At 37.1% G+C, this 24315-nt stretch overlaps 1 protein-coding gene across 1 annotated transcript; it reads right to left on the reverse strand.

Annotated features, from left to right (window-relative positions):
- Positions 1-2781: 2781 nt before the first annotated feature.
- Positions 2782-9116, reverse strand: STYK1 (STY kinase 1). The gene is made up of 9 exons (XM_089486876.1): positions 9047-9116; positions 7347-7472; positions 6342-6584; positions 5883-6064; positions 5511-5594; positions 5220-5428; positions 4621-4661; positions 3265-3361; positions 2782-2986 (listed from the first exon to the last, which is right to left on the reverse strand). The coding sequence occupies exons 1-9, from the start codon at positions 9114-9116 to the stop codon at positions 2782-2784; spliced, it is 1257 nt and encodes a 418-aa protein (XP_089343002.1).
- Between the last annotated feature and the right edge of the window lie 15199 nt (positions 9117-24315).

Consider the following 24315-nt stretch of genomic DNA (forward strand, 5'->3'; position numbering starts at 1 on the left):
CAGGGTATTTTGTGTTTCCCTTCATATGAAATAGTTAACTACTCATTACAGTGAGTTATTCTTATTTGTTTGCCTGTGCATTATGAAGGGTAAGCCCCTTTTGCACAACCATCCTTTAAGGCTTGCCCTTTATAACACAATACTTAGTGAGTAGAAAGTTATCCTCAATATTTAATCTCAAACATTATTGACCAATCCCGACTATGCAGGAACTTGTATTATTTCTCATAAAATAACAGTTTCATAATGGGTACAGATCATAGTAAATAATAGTGCATTTTTTAGGGGAAATAAATGTGTGTAATGTACTTCCATGGCTATTTCACTGAACATGAGCAGGTCTAGCTAGTAATGGGCTAGATACATTTTGAGTTGGTATTGTCAGCAATGATGATTTCTATCATGTTTGGAATAGTCACAGCCTAAAACTATTTAATTTGGATATATTTGTCAACAACTAAGATGCCTCTTAATGCAATAAAAACTGTAATTCATGTGTTTCATTCCTGCATGTCAACCTGTGTGTTTTGGTTCAAATAAATTTGTCTCGGGCTAAATTAGTATCTTTCCATTACTTAAGAGGCGCTGCTATAATATTAGGCGTAGGACACACAGGCAGAAAGTATATGTCAGTTATGCTAAACACATATTCACCCCTTCAAGTTTGGTTCACAAAACCAAAGCTAAGGTGAGTTAAACTATTCATGAGTTGGTTGTCATATAAATGTGTGTTTGGAGATTCCTAGAGTCAAATGAGCCCTGAACTTTGCAGTTTAATGAGTTAATTAACGACTAGCTAGGGCATTAAATCAGACCTGTCAGAGTTATAAATTAGCACCTTCTCTACTGCTAACATTTCTGTGTATATCGTCAGGGCTAGAAAAGGCAAATGACATACTTATAGTATATGAAAGATGGAGGCAGGGGCTAACTTGGCCAAGGTATGTGAGCGGAATATTTTGCGAGACTGCAAGGCAACATGATAGAACCTCTTTAGCAATGTTTGTAGATGGCATAATGCCATAATAACAATGGAATGTATTTAGTAGACAATAAATCAATTGGACTATGCATTTTGAAGGGCCAACCCTGTGAAATTAAATCATTATGGTGTAATTAAAAAAATCCCCCTGCATTTTGCAGAGCCAACTGAGCACTCTTTACAGGGATTGTATAATAATGATTGGTCTTTGATAACAAGTGATTACATTTAGGAAACTTAGAAGTAAAAAATAAACCACAAGAGTAAATCAATAGGTGGGGAGATGAAACGCAAGGAATTGTGAGACGTTTGGAACATGCAAAGTTACCTAATCGGTTAAACAAAAAAAAATATACTAAGTAAGACGACAAAGAAATAGCTGAATTCTGCCACCCATTACCTAAAACATTAACTCACTTGTTTTTATTTAACAGGATATTTTATGCTAATTTAAAAGACTGGCTTGATAGAACATACATGTTTCTGGAAAACAGATACCATAAAAACCTGCAAACAAAGCAGTAGAAGAAGTTTTGTGAAATATAATGTATTTTATTAAATATAAAATACTTGTAACCATACAGAAAGGTGCATTTTTCATTAGAAGCTAGGTCCAACAGACTATGGAAGGAGCTACGGCAACTACTTGACCTTGTCCAATCATGAAATTCATCATCTTACTGTCATCGAAGAATAAAGGTAAGCGTGTTGTAACATGTTATAACGAAAAATCTGCATTCGGGATACATATGTCATTTTGTCTCACTATTCTCACAATAGGTGTTTTTTTACTTAAAAACATGCACTTTTAGAGAACACTTTATAAACTTGTTTTAAAGCTGTAGACAAATAGAAAAATATTGCTGAAAGCCCTTAACCTTGTGACCTTTTTTAAAAAACATACACTTTTATTTTACTTTAAATTTTAGACAACATTACCAAGCTGTTATGATTAGTTTAATATTAATTAGATCAACCAGTATAACACTTCATTGTCATTGCCTGTGATTGAAAAAACATTTATAATTACAAAATTGTTATAGTAGAGAAAACAGTAAATGTTTATGTGTATTTCTTAAATGAAGTTAGAAGACAAAATGTAGCAATAAAGTACTTGCTACAAAATGCAATTCCTATATTTCTTAACCTAGCAAAGAGGATAATGGGAATTACAGTCAAAGCATGGTAACACCACATCATGTTAAGGATGGAGGACACCAGCCAGTGACAAGAGTAGGAACTGACATTGGCAACAGACTGAATTTTAAGGGCATGAGGGCAAGTTTAAAAAAAGACCAATTTTTTTCTGCAATTTTTGGTGAAATTGATTTGGCTTATTTAGTTGATAAGAGAGTTAAAGGCAACTCATTCAGTGCTGTCCCCACCATAATGCCATGCAATGACCAGAATCATTAAGACTAATGTAAGTATTCCCGTGTATTTTTGTAGTTGCGGAAAGTAAACCTAGGTTAATTACTATTGCACTACACACAAAGTTAATCAACGTAAAACGCTGTCAGCCTTTAACATCATTCAAAATATCGAAAATATTGTAAACATACATTGATTTATAGAAAGGTACAACCAAATGTGATAGGAGAGTCCTGAAGTCCACACACCTGAGTGTCAACACAAAATGAAATCGTCTCTTTCATATACTACAGTCAATAAGCTGTTAGCCTTAACATTACCAGCCAGGTTTGCTTACAGTTAGAAAATGTTCTAACTCTTCTCCAGCAGTTTCCTCTAAGTCTATTTAAACAACTTGCCACAAGTCTTTGTAATTTGTGGCCTGCTTTTCATAGCACCGTATAATCGGCCTCCATTTTCAGAGGTTCCGTCCCAGCCACACCTGCATACAGTTCAGGAACAACTAACTCAGGGACCTGAAGAACCGTCTTGTCATTGGAGTTTCTCTTTCCAACTTCCAGGCGGGTTTGCAGTTCTGAAAGTGAGATACGTTCTGAATGTTTCCATGACCAACAGGACTTCATAATGGTGTACCTGGGAGAAGATTTAATCATTAAGATAACATTTCTTGTGGCATTTTATAAGTATCGATTACAATCTAACAATGTATACATTATAAATAAAAGAGAAAGGAACAAATAAATAACAAAAAAACATGTAATTGACATAATTTAAAAAAAAACCAAAAAAACCTGATGCACTAAAATAAATGTAAAACGCCAAATGAAAAGCAAAACGGAAAGGTGTTAAAGCTGAAGAAGGGGGATGCAAATGTCATTTGAAGACTGAAAGTGAAAAACTATATTTCTTACATGGATGGCTTGCAGGTGGAGGGTCTCTGCATGATGTTTCCTCTCTGTAAGTGTTGAAGAATGCTGGAAGGAGGAACTTCGGGGTATGGGGGGGCACCTGAAACAATAGTATAGAGGGGATTCTCTCAGGTGTCTTCATGGATGGACGGGACAAAGAAGACATTTGGAGCTGCACAAAAACTTCTATAGCCAATAGGATAGATTTTATGTTATCTAATGTGTATAACACCTGCATATTATTACATACGAAGAAGGTACCTCTCAGGCCTCGAAAGCCTATGATTCCACAACCTACTCTATTAGCCTTCTTTAAAATACTAGAATTACATATTGGCTATTTTTCTGTTGTATGGAACCTGAATTCTTAACAAGTTAATATGTTAAACCTGCGCGACTCTTCAGCCATAATATTCACTTTAATGCACATGAGAGCTGAGTTTCACCTTTAAATTAATGTTTTGTTTCCACAGTAAATGCACACTAATGGAATCTCGTATTTGCCAGGGAACATTAATGGCATATTCACCATCTGCCAGCTTTAGTGGCTCTAACCTGAACCCTGAGCACATTTGCAGAAAGTGCTCCTTTTCATCTCAATAGAAGTGGTTTCCTACTGGCATTTGGCTACTTCAAGCAGTGAAAACTGGCACACAACTTGGACAGTGTGGGGGATAGTGATATATAGAAATGCATATTAAAGTACTAAGTACCTTAATATGCCTTATCTGCTGATGGATTGTACTGGATATAAAACTATCTCTTTAACTCCCTAGGGAAAGAGGTGCTCAATAATATATAGAGTTACTCAGACTCCTAACAAATTGGTATTGGTATACTGATAATGTCAGTGAGATATGTTTTGTTTCTCTTATAAAACCTTTAAAATTCAGTATATTTTTTTCTTTTTCATTTAGCCCTGCTGCAGGCAAGCAGCAAGGTTAGGATCCAGATCCCCCGCAGCGCTGCAGGTGACCTGGATCCTCCACTCCGGCAGCCGATGGACGTCTGCGCAATGCGTGTGACATAACCTTCCGTTGCTTCACCATAGAAGCGGAAGTGCTGGCAGCAGAGTAAGGTGCATTATGAATTAAGGGGGGACCTTAAAATGGCTAAGGGTTTTCCAAATTTCTGTTTGTTTGTAACTAACTGCATATAAGTTACCAAAAATGTTAAAATACATGTATTCCTGTTTATTACGTGAAATACTGTTTTACCATTCCACTAATGTGTATTTTTTCTTTAAGAATAAATTTTTCTTTAAAATAGCACCAAACTTTAAGGGTGCGGCCTATAATCGGATGCGGCCTATAATCGATACAATATCAGTATCTGTCTAGATAAAAGTTACAAACTTACCCAAACTTATCATCTCATAGAGGAAAATTCCAAATGACCATCTGGAATTGATAAAGATAAAAATGATTACAAAGACAACACGTGATTGCTGATAACGTTGTGTACCATCTGACCTACATATCAAGAACCGGTGGAGAAACAATAGCCCGGGTTCTTCTGAACACCAAGCAAGGGATGGACTTTATAGTTACTACAGGCCCTGACCGGCCATAGGGCAAACTGGGAAAATGCTTACTGTGTCTTCCACATATCTTTTTACTAAAATATGTTTCTGGATTGCACAATGTATAGTTAAGTAAATGAATAGCAACTAATTAGAAAAATATTTGATAGGGGAAGTTCCTATGTTGTATAATGGCATGTATTACAGCATTGGCAGCAGTGATGTGGTACCCCCTCCTCAGATGTGGTGGTGTATTCTATGGGGTTATTTGGTGCAAACAGTAAAAATACGTTTATACATTTTGGAATGTGAAAAGAGAACCCCTAGGGATTTCAGTCCCTAGTCCACTCCTGATTATATCCCATCTGACACTGATCTGAGTAAGTTCATTTTAAACATTCCAAAAGAGCTTTTGAAGAATTAAGGTAAAACGTACACATCAGATTTTCCAGAAAGAGGCAACTGAAGTAGCCGCTCAGGGGCCATCCATTTCAGTGGTGCAGGGCTTCTGGAAGGAAAAGACCCACTCAGTTGCATAGTACAGGCGCTACCAAGTCCAGCTAGTTTTGCAGTAAAATTCCGATGAATAAGGACATTGCGTGCTGCTACATCACCGTGCAGCAGATTACGCTTATGTAAGAACTCCTGATGAGAAAAACAAATATGCACTCAGTTATGACTGGAATAGTGTGAAGGAAGTCAGAGATAGTGGATAGGGTACACCTACCAGTGCTGAAAGGATCTGAAGTGCTATAATGTAAACTTGACACTCTGTGATATCATAGAGTATTCCATCCATAGACAGAACATCCTGCAAAATACAAAGATTTGATATTCTTATGTAAAAAAACCCCATAATAAAACATTAAGAACAGATGTATGTCCCTTCTGATGTACTACACTTTACAAAAATGTATGCTTCAGGTTCAACAAAGAGAATGACCAATAACATCTTCTTAAAAGATCCTGAGAAATTACTGACTCCTTACTATATAGAATCTACTTCCTATGGTTGTGATAACTTAGTGAACTTCTTATATTGTCTCAAATGCTAGCAAAATAGAAGAGTCCATCACCTGACCTCAGACCCCTTTCTTACCCTGCGGCAGTCCCATAAGAAGTTCAGAAGACACCCTGGCTCGATGTTCTCTAGTAGCATGCAAATTGGCTTTTCTACAGTGCAGCATCCAACCAGTCCCACAAAGTGCGGGTGCCGACCGAGCCAGGCTTGAAATGCTGACCTCTTCAGGAAATCTCGAGTATTGCTCGGTCCTGCTGAGTCTAAACAAAAACAATTAAATAAAATGACAACTCATGAAAACATAATGGAAAACAAATAATAATCTAGTAAATGTGAGAGATTTGTAATGTCTCGATAGTAAGATTTATACAGTTAAAAACATCATACAATTTATTGATTTATATAGCACCATCATATTCTGCAATGCTGTACAAATAGATGTATATGCATTATATCACAATTTTAAATTACAGAAACTAAAGAGGAGCCTTTGCTCTGAATAAATGGAGCTGGGCCATTTTTAAAGATTTTTTTTACCTCTTAACTGTTTGATGACTATGTCCCTTTCTTGGCCTCCACCTGGAACATTCAGTACTGTCTTGTAGATAGGACCAAACTGTCCTTCTCCTAAAAGTTGAAGAGGCTTCCTGACCCTGTCCCAAGGTGTTTCCAAGGCCTGTAAGGACGCGTCTGTTGTTCTTTGCACAGCCTCCAAGGACAATTCCTCCAGGGAGACTCCTGAGTTGAGACCATTTTGACTAATCTGTGACCGGCCATTTGCTAATAAAATAATAAGAAAAATTAGCATCAGAACAGGTTGCAAGGTGCTAATATTGTCTTGTTCCTATGCTAGTACACAATTTGTCACAATACAAAAGTATGAATATGCAGCAAATATTTTTTTGTAAACTAATCTCTAACTGCTATCCTGTGCCAAAGTGGCAAAATGCCAGCTACAATTATTACCTTTGGAAATTAAGCAAATCTACTATTGGTAGAAACATACGTATCAAATTAAAAAAAATGGAAGTCGCAGCTTTTATCTGTCTTTTGCGTTAGACTACGGCTAAAATATATCTCATGTAATGATATTCACTAATGTACTCAAATGAGTTTATAAAAGCTGAAAGGTGCTCCTTTCAACCCAATCAGGGACATTTGCTAATCTAGCAACACTACACTGGAGTGTGGCACATCAAAAACAATGATCAATGCTTAGCGCCATCAAATTCCGTAGCGCTGTACAATGGGTAGACAGCACATAACAAGTAGTATATAATATAACAACCTGACTTACAGAAACAACATGTGAGGAGGGCCCTGCTCAAACGAGCTTATTTACTTAAGAAAAGTCAACAGTACTCTGGGCAGCATATGATCATAGATTGTAGTGGTTCATTGATTATTTTAGTGATATAATAATAAAAGTTATGTTTTACTTTTTTATTAATGGCTACTTATCTAGTTAGGGTCCATGTCCATAAGTAGCAATTACAGGTCATAACAGTTAGATTTGTAGTGATATTTTCTAAGAGAAGTTACCTTGTTTGTGTTCTGAGGTTTTCACCGTTCGATATCGCATCCATAATAGAACAGCTAACAATATCACAGTGACCCCTATCAGGAACACAGGGATGACAATCACCTCATTCTGGTATGTTCTGACAACTGCAGAGAAAACCAACAATGTGTAAAGTTCCAAAAGTGCAAAGATCCTTTTACTTACTGTATAAAAGTGAACAGTGCGCTTTCCAAACGTGTACAAGCACTCTTTACATGGTTTACACATCGTTTGTATGTATAGTAAACAACTTGCATCCTTAAATGGAGTCATCTGTTCTCCCGAAGGCCAGATTAAGCTTTAGACCCTGGAGCAATTACACAGGAAGGGCCCTTCTCTTTTTTTCTTTTTCCTCTGCTTTCTGTCTAATGTTGTAATTTTTTTTCCTTTCTGTTCTTTCTTTTGCCCCGATCTCTTTTTGTTTTGCGCTTACTTGCTGACATCATTTTTCTTCACGTTTTTCTATCTTCTTTCCCCTTTTTCTTTTATCTAGCTTTTCTGTCTTTGACATTTTCATCCTCTTTCTAACCTCTATTCACACATGCATATACACACATACTGTATACATCACATATACCTAAAAATACACAAAAATACACACGCACATGTATATATATTACACACACCTACACCACATATATACGCGTACACACACACATATACACTGACAAGAAAAAGTAAATGAACCCTTTGGAATTACCTGATTTTCTGCATTACTTCTTCATATAATGTGATCTGATCTACATCTATGTCGCAAGTATAGACAAACACAATGTGCTTAAGCTAATAACATATAAACAATAATAATCTTTCATGTCTTTATCAAAAACCCTTTAAACATTCACATTGCTGGTGGAAAAAGTTAGTGAACCCTTCAAATTAATAACTGGTCAAACCTCCTTTAGCTACAATAACCTCGAACAAGCTGCAGATCAGACCTGCGCGGCGTCCAGGAGGCATTTTATACCATTCTTCCTTACAGAACTGCTTAAGCTCAGCCGTATTCCTAGAATGTCTGTTGTAAATGGGTCTCCTGAGGTCATTCCACAGCATTTTAAATGGGTTAAGGTCTGAGTGGGCAACTCCAAAGGGCAGATTTTATTCTTTTTTTTTTTAAACATTTTGTAGTAGATATAGTTTGATCTTAAGGATCATTGTCCTGCGGCATTATACAACTTCTACTGAGCTTCAGCTGGCGAATAGTCTCCCTATTATTATCCTGTGTGATACCTTGATAAACTTAGGAATTCATTATTATTCATAAATAATGGTAACTAAAGGGTTCACTTACTTTTTCTTGCCACTGTGTATATATATATATATTTTTTTTTTTTCTAAAAATGAATCCATAAATTCTACAAATTCTCAATTGAAATCCTCCTCTACCAGCATGGTGGCACTGAAATTCTTTCCATTTTCTTATGAAATCTTTTCCGTCTCTTCAAGTTATCCTTGCAAAATCTGTTAGAACCCACTTTAACCAAAGGAAAGTAGTAACTTAACAAGAAGGGGAGGAAGAACTTAATGGATAGGAATAATTACCACATATCATAGCACAACTTTGAGGTGGTTTCCCCCATGGTATACACAGAAGGTGCTTTTATGATATACATAACATCCAAAAAATCCTTGTTTAGATCTCTGGATATACCAACTCTTAACAAGGGCTCTCGGAACTTACTGCACAGGGAGTCATTACTGGCACATCCCAGCAGAGTACGAGTGGGCCCACGGATATGATCTTCTCCCATTGCCCACCATCCAGTTAGCTAGCCACCACCTACACAAGGAGGGGACACAAAACCAAAACAATTTTAGCTTGGAAGAATGCGTATAATTGATGTTGCAAAACATCAGCTTGTAATATAGCATTAAAATAGTGGGATAAAATCAGGTTGGGAGGTTAATCATTTATATGGGGCAGCAGCATTTCCAGGAACATCTAGCAATAATATATATATATATATATATATATATATATATTATAGTGCTATGAAAAATTATTTGTTTCACAATTTCTTCTATTTTTGCTTATTTGATACATTAAAATGTTCCAATCATCCAACTAATTTTAATATAAGACAAAGATAACCTGAGTAAACACAAAATGCAGTTTTTTTACTGATCATTTAATTTATAGAAGGTAAAGAGTTAATCAAGGCCTACTATATATCACCCATGTGAAAAAGTAATTGCCCTCATGAAACTAATAACTTGTTGTGCCACCGTTGGCGGCAAAGACTGCAATCAAGAATAATTGCCAATGAGTCTTAAATCACTGTGCAGGAATTTTGGCCAATCTTCTTGGCAGAATTGTTTCAATTAAGCCACAATGGAGGGTTTTTGAGCATGAACTGCCTTTTTAAGGTCAAGTCACAGCATCTCAAGAGGATTCCAGTCAGGACTTTAACTAGGCCACTCCGAAACCTTGATTTTTGTTTCTTTTGAGCCATACAGAGGTGGACTTGCTTGTGTGCTTCGGATCATTGTCCTGATGCATAGCCCAACTGAGCTGGAGCTTTAGGTCACAAACTGATGGTCGGACTAGATGGTCGGCTAGAGAGGCACGCAGCTCTTTTACGTGTTAGTCCAGGTTCCTCTACCACCTCCTGGATGAGTCGTCAATGCGCTCTTGGAGGGATATTGGTAGGCCACCCACTACCTGGAAGGTTCATCACTATTCCAAATTATCTCCATTTGTAGATAATGGCTCTCCTCATGGTTCACTGGAGTTCCAGAGCCTTAGAAATGGCTTTGTAACCATTTCCAGACCGACAGATATCAATGACTTTGTTTCTCATCTTACATTTCATGTGGCATCGTGTACTGCATTTTGAGACATTTTAGCCTACTTCACTTTGTGAGACAGGTTCTATTTAATTGATGTTTAGATTCAACTGGGCTTGCAGTAGTCATACCTGTGTGTGTCTAGTGAAAGTGAACTTAGTTATTGAAGTTATTTTCTTTTTAGACCAGGTAAGGTTGGAAAGCTTTTTTCTGTATAAAAAAAATCCTCATTTAAAATATATTTTTGTTTTATTCTGGTTGACGTTGTCTAATATTAAAATTAGTTCCATGATCTGAAACATTTAAGTGTGACAAATATGCAAAAACAGGAGACATCAGGAAGGGGCATATACTACACAGAACTGTATATAAAGAGAGTGACACAATAGTAGTCTTAAAATGAATGTCAATTGAAAACAGACTCTTGCAATCTGTTTCTATGGACTATTCAACGAGAGTAGAGTTGACTCACTGAGGATAATTCAACTGAGTTGGTTTAGATGGACCAACTTATTGATTAACTTAATTATACTCAACTCAATCAGCTATTAAGTGGATCCTTCATTTTTGTCCATTTTTTCACAAAAAAAGTTAAATTTACAGAGAAGCTGTACTGCATCTTGATTGCTCTTGTGTTTCAACACAACTCAACTCAAGAACAACTCAACACCTTTTGAAAGTAATTTGTCTAAATGGCTTGAGAAACGTAGGTCTTTTGATCAAGTTAAGAAAAATAGAGTACAGTACAGTTAAGTACAAAAGTACTAAGTATTTAACAGTCTAGGTTCATCTGAATCATGGCAAGGCATGTGGGTAATTACAATTAAAATGACCAATTAAAACGTGTACATAACTACATACAAAACACAATGTTAAAATGCACTCATCATCAAAACTTGCAAATCATACTCAGAATTTACTCCCCCTTGCCTCATTAAAGTACATACATTGATAACATTACTTATATATCACATAAGTATTTTTTGAACACACAATAATTAGTAAACATACCAAATCAAAGGATTGACTTAGAATAGAAAAGCCATGGCATAATGCATTTTATAAGCCTCATACCAACGTCTTAGTCTTTGTATAGCAGCTTACCACACTTTCCATCCTTAAGGGTACTCCCTCCTACCTTAAACTTACAAAAGAAGTAAGCTGATATTAAAGGAGGCTTTTTTGATTCATGCAGCTACAAGAAAAAACGATAGGCTGCCCAAAGCTAAAACTAACTAATTGTCTTTCCTTTACACAGACTCAAGACATAGAATAGTTTAACTTTGGACACATGAGCTGTTTACATTGTAACCGGAACCTGTTCTCTGCATATTGTATGAACCTCCATCTGCCCACGCCTATATAATTTTATTTATTTATGGATTTGGAGTTCCCAATCTCAGCACGTTTACGGTGAGCAAGTTATTCTTGAATCATCCGCCTTCTTATAATGATAATAATCTAAACAGTGGCCTAATTATTTAGAAAACAGCATGTATAGTAGATTACTACTTTTCTAGGTTTTAGTGCCTTGGGAGTGATTATTTAATTACTTAAATAAGGTCTACATAATGCCTCTCACAAGAGAGATTAATTTGAAGCCAGTCAGAGAAAAGGGCTAATCACCACAAATCACTACATTTCTAAGTTTGGTAAAAGAAAAGCGCACAACCTAAAAAAGCATAAAAGGTGTACACATTGAGATTCCCGGGTTACTGCTAAAATAATAACGACCAATAAGTACACAAAACTAAGCATTCCCTGCAAATACCATTTAAAAAACACCTATCTAAGGCATAAGTATTGGGGTTTCCGACACGCTATATGGCCAAAAAGTTCCATTCATGCTTATAAAGTCAAAAGGCTCTAAGGAAGTGTAGTCTTTAAAAGAGGGAGTGCTAAACGTCATAGTAAATGATATATAAATCAATATTTTTTGTACATTTATTTCAATGTTTATTTTGACTGCATCTGTTTCTGCGGGAGTTAAGAAATAAATATTGAATATAAAATGCAACAAAATACATAAATTACTACTTTGTACCACTACATAGCATTTCTGTCACAAACACTCAACATCTAGAGAATAAACACGTAATTCTTGATGACATTGATACCCTTCTTCTCAAGATTTCATGTCTTTGGGACAGGCAGGGTACCCATTGGGTTAATTGCTGAACCAAGGTATACAGTGCGTATACGTGGACTCTCTGTATCTGTTCATGTGGATTTTATCGGACAGTAAAGCAAATGTAATTTACCCTGATCCCAGAAAAACTAACCTTGACTATTCCAATAACGTCACTAGTAATCACAAACTATTTAAATATATATATATATATATATATATATATATATATATATATATCCTAAATACTGTGTAAATACCAAGTTCAGTCCAGTTTAACAGGTACAGGTATGTCGACATGTACTCTATTTATGGTTACACATAACAGAACAAAATATTTGTAGTTTTTTTACAGCTTCACAGATGCCACTATAATTGACAGTACAGAAAAATAATGTTACATGTTTATACAGAAGCTCGATGATACATAATACACAAAAAATACACATACCTTTTTTTTTGTTCTTTTGATTGTGTGCATACCTAATTTTACCTGGGTGCCCACCCTTTTCTTGAGTGCATAAGGATTCTCAAACTTATGACTATATGTAATTAGTTCACTGACTGAAGTGTATATTTTACTACACACCACAAATCGAAACACAGAATTTGATGGCAGATTAGAATTAACTGTCTCATGGAGTCAGTTAAGTTTTTTCCTGCTGTAAAGACTTTAATCAGGCCTTGGTCTTGGATTCAGAATAGCCATGTGCCTATCCTATGCATGTTTAAATTCCCTCATGGTATAGGCTTCTACCACTTCTGATGGGAGGCTATTCCACTTATCTACCACCCTCTCGATAATGTATGACAGTAATGACACTAGCCTTGTGTCACACACATTCTCTGGGGAACTGAGTTATGTAGAAAGTAGCAACCCTCATAAAGTCACTTGTGACTATTTATTACTAAAGTGGCTGTGCAACTGTTACATGTGCAATAGATAATTGACTAGTTAGTGTAGAAATCCCAATCTTTTATTATCGTATTATAAATCACTAGATTATGGAGGTCACTTTTCAGTTAGTAATTCATTTACCAGTGATGTTTTAACCCCTTTTTTATGGATTTTGTCATTTATCCAGATTGCTTGATTATTGAAACTCCTGAGTAAGTGTGTCTCATTTTAACAATTTCTTAAATAAAAGCTGTGTTTTCATTTTGGTGAAATCATATTATTTTTCGTTTTGCTTTATTTGGGTTATCCCCTGTTTGTGTATTTATCCTTAGGCATCCTGTTCATCAGGGCTACTTTGCAATTTGTAATTAGAGACACTGTTGTATATTGTATATAACCATATGGCTATACAGTGTGTGTGTGTATATGTGTGTGTGTATATATATATATATATATATATATATATATACTATTTCTCATTTAATAAACAGTTAATAAACCTACACCAGGTGTTAAATTAAAATCATCATAAATTACTGTTTTTTGCCTTTTTTTATTTCTGTCCAATCCCTAATGATTTTTATTGTAGATGCTGTTCTAAGCCTCTCTGAGGGGAACAAACCCCACTAGCACATAGAGCAAACATCTTGTCTCACAAAGACAAGGTAGCTCGCGGATATATTAACATAACCACAAAAACAAACACTGTTTAAAAATAAAGTCTAGGTCTGGAAAACAAACAATCAAATGCAAATGACCCCATACTATAATACATTCTTTTCAATGTCTGGTTTTCATTTTTTTTAGCACTGATGGTTTAGTACGTGCTGTTCTTGCTTGTGTAAAGAGCTCACATGGAAATATGCTTCTAGTACCGGATCCACATATTTACAATTTTCTTTATAATACTAATTTGCTTATAGCTGCTTTGTTTACCTCCCCAGAATCACACCCTATGAACATACCTAGTAATTTCTCATCACTTCCCTGTATCCTTCTGCACTTACTTACCTGTGTGAAGCTTCCGTCATTTAGTGATTACCATGCTTTATCCACCATCAACTTAGTTTTCTTCCAAAGTTACTTTCTGTTCATAATTTGAAGTGAATTCCCTCTCTCCCATTTGGAGTGTCGTGGTTTTTCACCTAGCTTCTCGGAACTCTTCAGGCAGACAGGAAGGTCCCATGATACACATATGTGATCAGATTTCCACTGACTTCACACCTGTCAGACGGGTCTTTCTGGCTCTAATGTGTACTAACTCCACACCCCTGTTCTATGCACTGGTTGGACACCTTCCTTCTCCATGCACACAAGGTGCAGCTGCAATTACATGTTCAAAAACCCCTGGGGACAAGAACGTCCATAAAGCCCAATCCTGAGGATATCCAAATATACTAACAAAGAGATGACGGAAAATTATGTTGGAAAAAGCAGAACTATTTATCTTAATGTAGTTTATGGTGAAGCCGCACGGTATATGTTACGTATGTATTTTAGCTTAAATAAGAAATGATAACCTTGATTGACCCAATTACTTTAGACTTAACATATAATAAAGTCTTGCTTCATTTAAAAAAAAAAACCTTTTACTTCAAGCTTCAAAACTATGATAATTACTTCCCTTCCTGAATTTTAAATGTGCGCACGGATTTTAGCTACCCCACTTTATATATACTACAAGACTTGATGATTTATATACCATTAAAAAATAATGTGTACCAGATCCATCAAATAAACCAGTAAAAAAATGGCTATATCCAACAAACATGTGGTTTTGTAACAAAAACATGTCTCTTGCTTCCTGTCAGCCTTGAATCTAAATTTTTTATATAAGTTAAATAGAGTCTTAGTTGAAGGTGACACATTTTCTTCGATAGAATCATGGAAGCTATCTGAGGTCTCTTGTCCATCTAATGTAGCCCATGGAGCAGCGCTGCTTCGCAGAAGGGGGCTTGACAGAGCTAGGATAAGGGCTTTGGGTGTGAGGTTGGTGATTGGGTGAAGTTGTTATAGGCGGGGTTTAGTCACTATATATAGGGACTGCCTTTATTAACTTAGCTCTACGGACCTGTTTTTGTCCCTCCCTCTCTAAGCTTTTGGAGTTTGTTTAGTGTTGCTCTGTTTTGTCATTTTGTCATCTGTGGGGTCATTGTCTATGTGTTATTGGTATGATGGAGGAATGTATAAGGGGTGACATTGTTATGGTTTGCTGTTTGGACAATGACTTATCAATTGTATGTTTATTATGTTATTTATTGTTATAATAAAGCTGTGGACAACAGTTTTTCCAACAAGAGAATGTGTGAGTCGCGTTTCTGGGGTTTGGTTGGGAAAGTCTTTATTCTTTTTCTTTAAGCCCTCATTAGACGATGCGCCTGTCAAGAAGTGAACCAAAAATCTTCTCTTTTTTTTCTATTTTCCATATATCAGTTACACAACGTTTGGACGGATTATCATTAATCCTTTAGCTTCAGGTGTTTGTGGATTTCTAGGAAGGTTTTAAATATCACAAAATGTTACATTGCCGAGAATGAAATATTATTTGACATTTTCAAAATAATCATTTTGTTAGTGTTTAGATCTATGTAGATATTCAGCGACCTGACTTATTTTTGTTCATGTTTAGTAAGTCCTTCATTTTAAAGAAACAAAACATTCTCGTAACAAAAACTAAAATGTACTAAAGTCTAGCATGCTGGAAGGAAAGGCAAATTTCATTGCGCATTGTTTATTTAGAATTGCTCTTATTTTTTTCTTATAAACAGCTTGTTCATCATTAATATTTCCCCAAGGTGGTGGGAGGATAAATGCATTTGCTTGCCCCCCACGCAAGCATACTCATTCACACATACTCATTCACTCATTTATTGAAACTCATTTATTCATTCCCACATACTCATTCCCACATATTTTATTTTTAAGAATAGGAGCGACAGAAGTTGATGTATTCCTGCTCTCTGCAGTGAGGACAGCGGCCATGGAGGGGGGCCTAGGTCACTAGGTTAATAAGCTACAAAGTGTAATAGGATACTGGAGTGTAAGCCAAGGTTCTTAAGACAAAATTGGCCCACCTAGGGCCAAGTGCATGTTATACATAAGATTGACATGTGTAAGGTAAGGATATTACATGCTGGTCTGTTATTGATACTTCAGGGCTTGTTTAGGAACAATTAAACAGCATAACTAAGAGACACAAGGTAAGGCAAGTAAAGTACAAACAACTACTGCAAAGTACACATAAGAGCTCTGATGTACAAAAGCAGCCATGTGACACAGAGCGTGGAATCATACAAGGAAACGCATAGAGATACATTGTATAATGCCTGGGTGTAGTTATGTTCCTCATTCCTGAGGACTGGTCTAACTGGATTGTTTTGTGAAGTTAATTACGAATACGTTAACATAAAAATAATCAGTTATAATGTCAAACATGTTATCTAAATCCCAAAATGTTTTCCAAATGTGTTTGGTCAAACATCAAAACAGGCAGGCAGGATGGGCACTTAACTCAACATGTGCTTAGCAACAGTTGAGAGATGAAACATAATTAAGAATCATAAGGGCAAAGATTAAATCAGTACAAACCAGCAGGACTAGGAAACAAATAATACATTGAAAAACAATGACAGCAATATCTTTTAAGGATTTATTAGCTAAGAACAAAAAGGTGTTAGTGTGTGGGTGTCAGTGTGGCAAAGCCTGTCCTGGTGTGTGTGTGTTTGGGTGTCGGTGTGGCAGAGCATGTCCTGGTGTGTGTGTGGGTGTCAGTGTGGTAGAGCCTGTCATGTTGTGTGTGTTTGGGGGTCGGTGTGGCAGAGCATGTCCTGGTGTGTGTTTGGGTATCAGTGTGGCAGAGACTGTCCTGGTGTGTGTGTGTATGTGTTAGGGTGCTGGTGTGGCAGAGCATGACCTGGTGTGTGTGGGGGTGTCAGTGTGGTAGAGCCTGTCATGGTGTGTGTGTTTGGGGGTCGGTGTGGCAGAGCATGTCCTGGTGTGTGTTTGGGTATCAGTGTGGCAGAGACTGTCCTGGTGTGTGTGTGTATGTGTTAGGGTGCTGGTGTGGCAGAGCATGTCCTGGTGTGTGTGTGTTTGGGTATCAGTGTGGCAGAGCATGTCCTGGTGTGTGTTTGGGTATCAGTGTGGCAGAGACTGTCCTGGTGTGTGTGTGTATGTGTTAGGGTGCTGGTGTGGCAGAGCATGACCTGGTGTGTGTGTTTGGGTATCAGTGTGGCAGAGCCTGTCCTGGTGTGTGTGTGTTTGGGTGCTGGTATGGCCGAGCCTGTCCGGGTGTGTGTGTTTGGGAGTCAGTGTGGCAGAGTCTGTCCTGGTGTGTGTGTCTGGATGTCAGTGTGGCAGAGCCTGTCCTGATGTGTGTGTTGGGGTGTCGGTGAGGCTGTGCCCGTACTGGTGTGTGTGTTTGGGTGTCGGTGTGGCAGAGCCTGTCATGGTGCATCTGTCTTTGGGTGTCGGTGTGGCAGAGTGCCTGTCCTGGTGTGTGTGTGTGTTTGGGTGTTGGTGTGGCATAGCCGGTCCTGTGTGTGTGTGTGGGTGTCGGTGTGGCAAAGCCTGTGTTGGTGTGTGTGTGCATTTGGGTGTTGGCGTGGCAGAGCCTGCCCTGGTGTGTGTATTTGGTCATCTGTTTCCTGGCTCTTTGCTTACTGTAGGAATGAATAGAACTATTTAATTTTTACTTATCCAGAGATAAAACATCCCATTCACTTCAGAGGACAAAACTTTCAAGGCCCAGAAATCACTGAGAGGAAAAATAAAGGTTTTGTGTTATTTCAATCAGCATATTTTGTCAAAAAGGATCAGTGGTACTAAATTGTGACTTCAGGCGTCCTGTGTATGATTTATTTTTTTAGTATACTGAGGTACCCCCAATCCCATCACATAAGATTTAACCTTGTATTATCTGCGGATCACGGATGTCATCTTTATCCAGTACACATCGATAGCGAGGAGTTAAGATTCTGTCTACTTTATTTATTTCTGTAAAATGGCCACCAAAATTCTCAGCACCAGGCCAATGATGCTCTTGATCCGGCCCTGCCTCCAGTGTGCATCAGCCATCTTAAATCCAGTTTGTACCCAAAGTGTGCTCCATCCTTGTGCAGCTTTATTTGGCTAAACTTGTTTAAAATGGTTTGTGGACTGACTTTTTTTGTTTCAGTTGTATTTTATTAGTTTTCAAAATACATAAAAAAAGAAATAATGGACACATAAACAAAAGAAAAACACAAAGAGGAAACTAATCAACTCAGCATATAAATACTAAATGCATATAGCTCATTCATTGATTTGTGCTTAACTTAAAACGTACCATCCATAGGTAATCAAGATCGCAAACATATATAAGATTTACTTGCGATATATACCGAGTTTACGTCGCCTGTAAGAAAAAAAAAAAAAGGGAAAAAAAACCCGGGCATATGTGTTGTTTTTATGTTTGAATCATAAATTCTTTAATTTAGTGATCCAGTCTTTCTGTTGTAGGCTAAACCAGTGGAGGCCGCTCTCCATCTGCAATTGAAACACAACCTGATTTTTCAAATGTAATTGAGAGAAGGGTTTAGTTTCTCTCCAATTTCTTGCAATCATCAGTTTAGAGGTTGAAAAAACATGGATAGTTATTATCTTTTTCTCTAGAGATAACTTATTTGGAAATATATGGAGGAAAGCTGTTTCTTGTATTTTATTAATCTTAATAAAAAGCATACTTCCAGAGAGGCCTTACTTCTTTACAAGTCCACCAAATATGTTTGAAGTCTCCCTTTTCCTGATTACATCGCCAACATCTATCTAAAGAGTTTGGGAACGTAGATTTTATTTTTGTCCGTGTTAAGCTAAGTATAGGTTTAAAGTCATTTTCTCTAATTGTTATAGAGTGTATTTTATTATATGTCATATTTATTGCTTTATACCATTCTTTTTCAGTAATTTGTTTCATTGAATCTCTAACCCATTTAGTTAAAATTGAGGTGGTTGGAATCTCATTAATTTTATTAATTACTTCATATGATTTAGACATTACTTTTTTGTATCTTTCTTATTAAGTACATGAGACAATTGGTCAAATGGTTTTATGTTGTCAATTTTATTGCCTTAATTCCAACAGTTTTCCATATCCTTAAATTTCTATAATATCTTCTATAATATCCAGTTCTGTATTATCTAAGACCTTATTAGTAAGGCCACGTTTTTTCCTGATCTTTTTCCATTCTCCTAAAATATCTCTGATTATATTATTTTGTGTATCTTTATATTTTGCTTCTAATTTTATCTGGGGTTGCCACATACATATTGACAGGTTAATATTGGACAGAAATCATTCTATTTTAAACCAAGATTGATTAGTATTTGGAGTTATAAATTATATAAATGAACTAGTGTACATGCTTCATATGCACTTTTGACTCTGGGGTAGTTCAAGCCACCTCTACTCGTTTTTTTTTGCCAAATATTTAATACTATTTTGTATTTTCCTCCCTGCACCACTTATTTCCAGCTGCTATTAGGACAACTTTAATCACTGTACCACCTGTGCACATTACTTAACATTCTGCACAAAATGTTTTATTTACATAGAAACAAAGATTGAAAACAATGTTGTAATGGTTATTTATTTATTTATTTTACTTAGGAAATAATTACAGAAAGCCAGATGCAATCTATATTCAATCTATATTCACAGACATAACAATTATGTGATTCTTGCGATCCCTGGCCATGCCCAGAACTCCATTGCTTCTATAGCGTGGCTTAGCAGTGACGGAGAGGCCCTCTTTGATTTTCCAGGGGGTATCTTTGTCATAAAAATGCCTCCATATGATGTTGAAGGTACATTTCTATGTTAATGTACTTGATCTATACAGAAACTCTACATTAGAGATTTTAAGTTTAAATGGTGATTTTGTGTTTTAGGCTTGGAGACTACCCAGGAGCTGAAGCAAACTTCAGTAATGCAATGACTCCTGACTGGTTGGAGACCCGCTTCTATACGGTTGGTTTAGTTACATGGTTGCCTTCCCAGACAAGCTTATAGAACAAATAAATGCAATTCCGTTGTGTCTCTTCAAGTGATGCCTAGGTGATCAACAAGTGCTTGAAAGTTAAACACTAAGGCCATACCCATCTATAAGTAAAGTTACTAAATTCTCCTAGTATTCCCCCATTGCACCCATTAATTTATGATGACTAGTCATAGATTTATAGAGCGTTTAAATGACAATAATATCCTGGTAGAGTTTGGTTATGTCTGTTTACATGTGCCGTCATGTATAAGCTTTTACATCTTTTGGTACTTGTTGTTGTTTTGCTGCATGAAGCAGAAAGTTGTAATAACAGAAATAACAGATTCTTTGTATCACTAGTTCAGTAAAATCAGTACAGATGTGGTTATATCAGGCGGTCTGTTTTCCTTTAAAAAAATAGCGTTTACAGCAATTTGTCTTTAAGTTGACCTTGTGTTTGTTTTCAGAGGAGACCAAGGTCCAGCCCACCTTCCAGTAAGTCTTGCGCTTCACTGACTTGATAACGATGCTTTCCTCTTCGCATTGTGTCAGGATCATAAGCTCCGCATGTGGTCCTACAAGGTAAGCCAGCTGACATTTACGCACGCTCTCTTATCCTGTTACGTCACTCGCTGTAGAAACCTACATACACAGGCAGGCAGCACTACAGTGTCTTGGTTCATGAGCATGCTCGCAGTTCATAGTCCCTTTATACATGCTTCACATCAGGCTGCCATTCATTTTCATTATTTTCAGGCTCTAGAACGTTCTGACAGGCTGCTTCTGAAGTGGAGCAAGAATCATTTTTGGAGAGGTTAATTCGTGATGAAGATGGTAAACCTACATCTACTCGTCTCCAGTATCCCAGTTCCCAGTCAACAATCCTCACAAATGTTCAAATAAACAGTATATCAGAAGTGGGGCGCATGAACATGTGGGAAAAAATAATAAGTTCAAACACAAGTGGTTTGTATATGTGTAAGGTGCACTCACAAGTGTAACATCAAAAGGTGGCTCATCAGGATAAAGAGGCTTTAATTCTGAAAATCTGGAATATAGATGAAAAACCACAAATGGTGCAGTATCTTCTTATACTTTTAATATAGAAAATGAGGAAAACTTACAAATAAGTTGGCATAAACGGTAAGTTTAGTTATTCTTTTTACATTTTGCTGGTACTGGATGGTTTCTCTGGTGACATCACTGCATAATTATTTTTAAATCTAAGCCCTTTTTTTTAGCATTTTTTTTCCCCATATTTTTTTTATTATTATTATTTGAATATTTTACTTATCACATTGTGATTAGAAAGCTGGGCTCCATTGACTTGACATGGTTGAATGCAGTACCTGTATTCAACCTGCAAGTGGAGCCAGATTCTCAGGAGGGTCTGGAGAGACTCTCGACATCGAGGCATTATAGCGACGCCGTTTAAGCGAGGAAAGTGATGTTGATCACTTTCCAAGCTTATTTAATTTAATGACGGTTCAGGACCATCAAAGGTCGTTAAGGGGTTAATCACATGTAATAAGTGTAAAATACAATATGTTGGACGTGCTGTGCGTGAATTGAAGGCACGCATCAGGAAACATGGCATTAGTATTAAGGACAAAGATATTAAATCTCTCATTGGTAAATATTTTTTTTGATTGCAATGGAGGAGATCTAGCTTATTTTTTTATTCACAGGGATTGAAAAAGTTTTTGGCTCCCCACGTGGGGGTTGTATCACTACCCGTCTCAATCAAAGGGAAGTCTACTGGATATTTCGGCTGGGCACTCAAATTCTTCATGGTCTCAATTCACAATATGAGGTCTCTTGCTACGTGGATTAATTCCTACAGAGTTTCACTGGATGTGGCAGTAACTGTTATAATTACCCTAACTATATATGCTCCCTATGTAAGATATATATATATATATACAGGCCCGGACTGGGACAAAAAATAGGCCCGGGCATTTAAACCCGAGCACCCCATATTTATTTATTTATTGTTAAAGCCCACCCTTAATGTACCATCTTTGTATTTACTCATTCACACAAATCAAAACACATTCATTAATGCAGTCTCAGAAATCATTCAAGCAATTCATCCACACATGAATTCATTAATTGTCATACGCATTCACACAATTCATCCACACATCTATTCATTCATTCATTCTCATACGCATTCACACTACCTCTCCCCATCTTATCTGCCCCTTCTCTGGGCCTATTTTAAAGGTAGGGGCCTGGAGCTGCAGCTCCATCAGCCCCTAAGTCAATCCGGCCCGACCCACCGGGCCCGGTTTGCCTGATGGCCAGTCCGGGCCTGTATATATATATATATATATATATATACATACATATATATGCTCCCTGTGTAAGATTTTTGTCTTTATTTTGTCTCATCCTTCTATTCATATCACATCAAGTTATGGTGTTCTTTCTCCATTTGTGTGTTTATATATTAATATATGTTGTTGGATTTGTATAATTTTACAATTCTATGTTTAATTTTGCCTTTATTATATATATATTCTTTCTGTTATATATTGATGTCCTCTCTCTCATTATTCTAGGCATGTGGTAATATATCTGTAGCACCTTTGGTGATTTGACATGCTGGGTCTAGGAGGGGTGTGTATCCTAAGCTCCTGTGTTTCCTCCCACATTTGCACCGCTGTTGTTGTTTTCTAATTGTTTTAATTTGCATGTACCCTATATAACACAGTGTACCATTCTGTTTGGCTGCTTATGACTAAGCACAGTTTGTGCTAAACGTGTCAAGCGGTTTAGCCTTTTTGTTTGTTTTCGTTCTGTTGCCCTCTTTTGATTTTATTGTCCATGGATGTTTAATACATTTTATACATTCACGGATATCCTTGTGTGATGCTGGTGTTGGCTGGAGCAATCTCTGTTCTTAAACAGTATGCTTGTGCCTCCTCTGCATCCTTAAAAGTAGGGATGTACATATATATCGGTGGCCAAAATATATCGTCCGAAAAGGGCATTATTGGCAAAATGATAATAATCGAAAAATAATCGTTCGAAAATAATCGTTCGCAGGGCCAGGCTGCTTACCTGTGCGTTGGTCGCACACATTGTGTGTGTCGAGCAGCGTCTCTTGTACAAGCCAGGAAAAGCAGTAACCCAGCGGAGTCACGTGAATGCATGTCGCATGACTCTGCTTCCTTCCCCTGGGGGTGGGACAAGAGAAGTTGCATTCACAGCAACACAGAAGGAAGCAGCAGGGCCCCTGCAGAAGTCTGCGAGTGAGATATCTGCAGTTCAGGTAAGGGGATGAATGAGTATATGAATGAGTGAATGAATGAGTGTGTGTGACAGCATAGATGTGTAAGTGTGTGTGGGGGATAGCATGGCATAGGGATCCTATAATCACACCTAGCATGCCTAGGTTCTAGCATGTACTGGCTGCCTGGGTATGATAGGAATGTGACTGCTGTTAGCAATTTTATTTATATATATAATGTTTTGGTGTGTTAACCACACTTTTATTAAAAGTAAGTAACACACCAAAATTGGACAGAAAAATTAAATAACAATATTTATATATAATATGATTAACAGCAACCAGTACATGCTGGAATCTGGGTATGCCCAGTATTAGAGCAATTTGCACTATAGTATATTTCACTATAGGGTATTGAACTACTGTTCTAATAATATTTAATAAGTCTCAGGGTGAGTTCATTTAGAAAGTGTCACAGAACTAGAGCTGCAGAGGATTGTTTACCTTGGCATTGTTTTCCCCCTGTTTCCACATTCCCACAGGAGTACAATCACACCCTTCTGTTCCCAACCCGTTGGATCACTATGGAACTCTGCGTCTGGTAGGAACCGCAGCAAAGCCAGCTGACATTTGGAACTGAGTCGATACGCACGTCTGTTGTCCCACCACATCGCTCTTATGGGGTTATAGTGTGCTTGTGGTGGGCAGCACTCAGAGATGGTATATAGAGGGAGCTCATTTGGGAAACATGGTTTTATTATCCATCTTTAGAACCAGGGTTTACCCACCGCAGCTCTGGAAATCTGGCCCGGCTACAGCGTGGACTATTCCCGGGGACGTTCCCGACACTGACTCTCAGGGTCCCAACGACAGATCAACATAACAT

Source organism: Sceloporus occidentalis, unplaced genomic scaffold (genome assembly GCF_023333645.1).
Source record: "Sceloporus occidentalis isolate IW3139 unplaced genomic scaffold, rSceOcc1.0.p SCAF_30, whole genome shotgun sequence".
NCBI classification, from domain to species: Eukaryota; Metazoa; Chordata; class Lepidosauria; order Squamata; family Phrynosomatidae; genus Sceloporus; species Sceloporus occidentalis.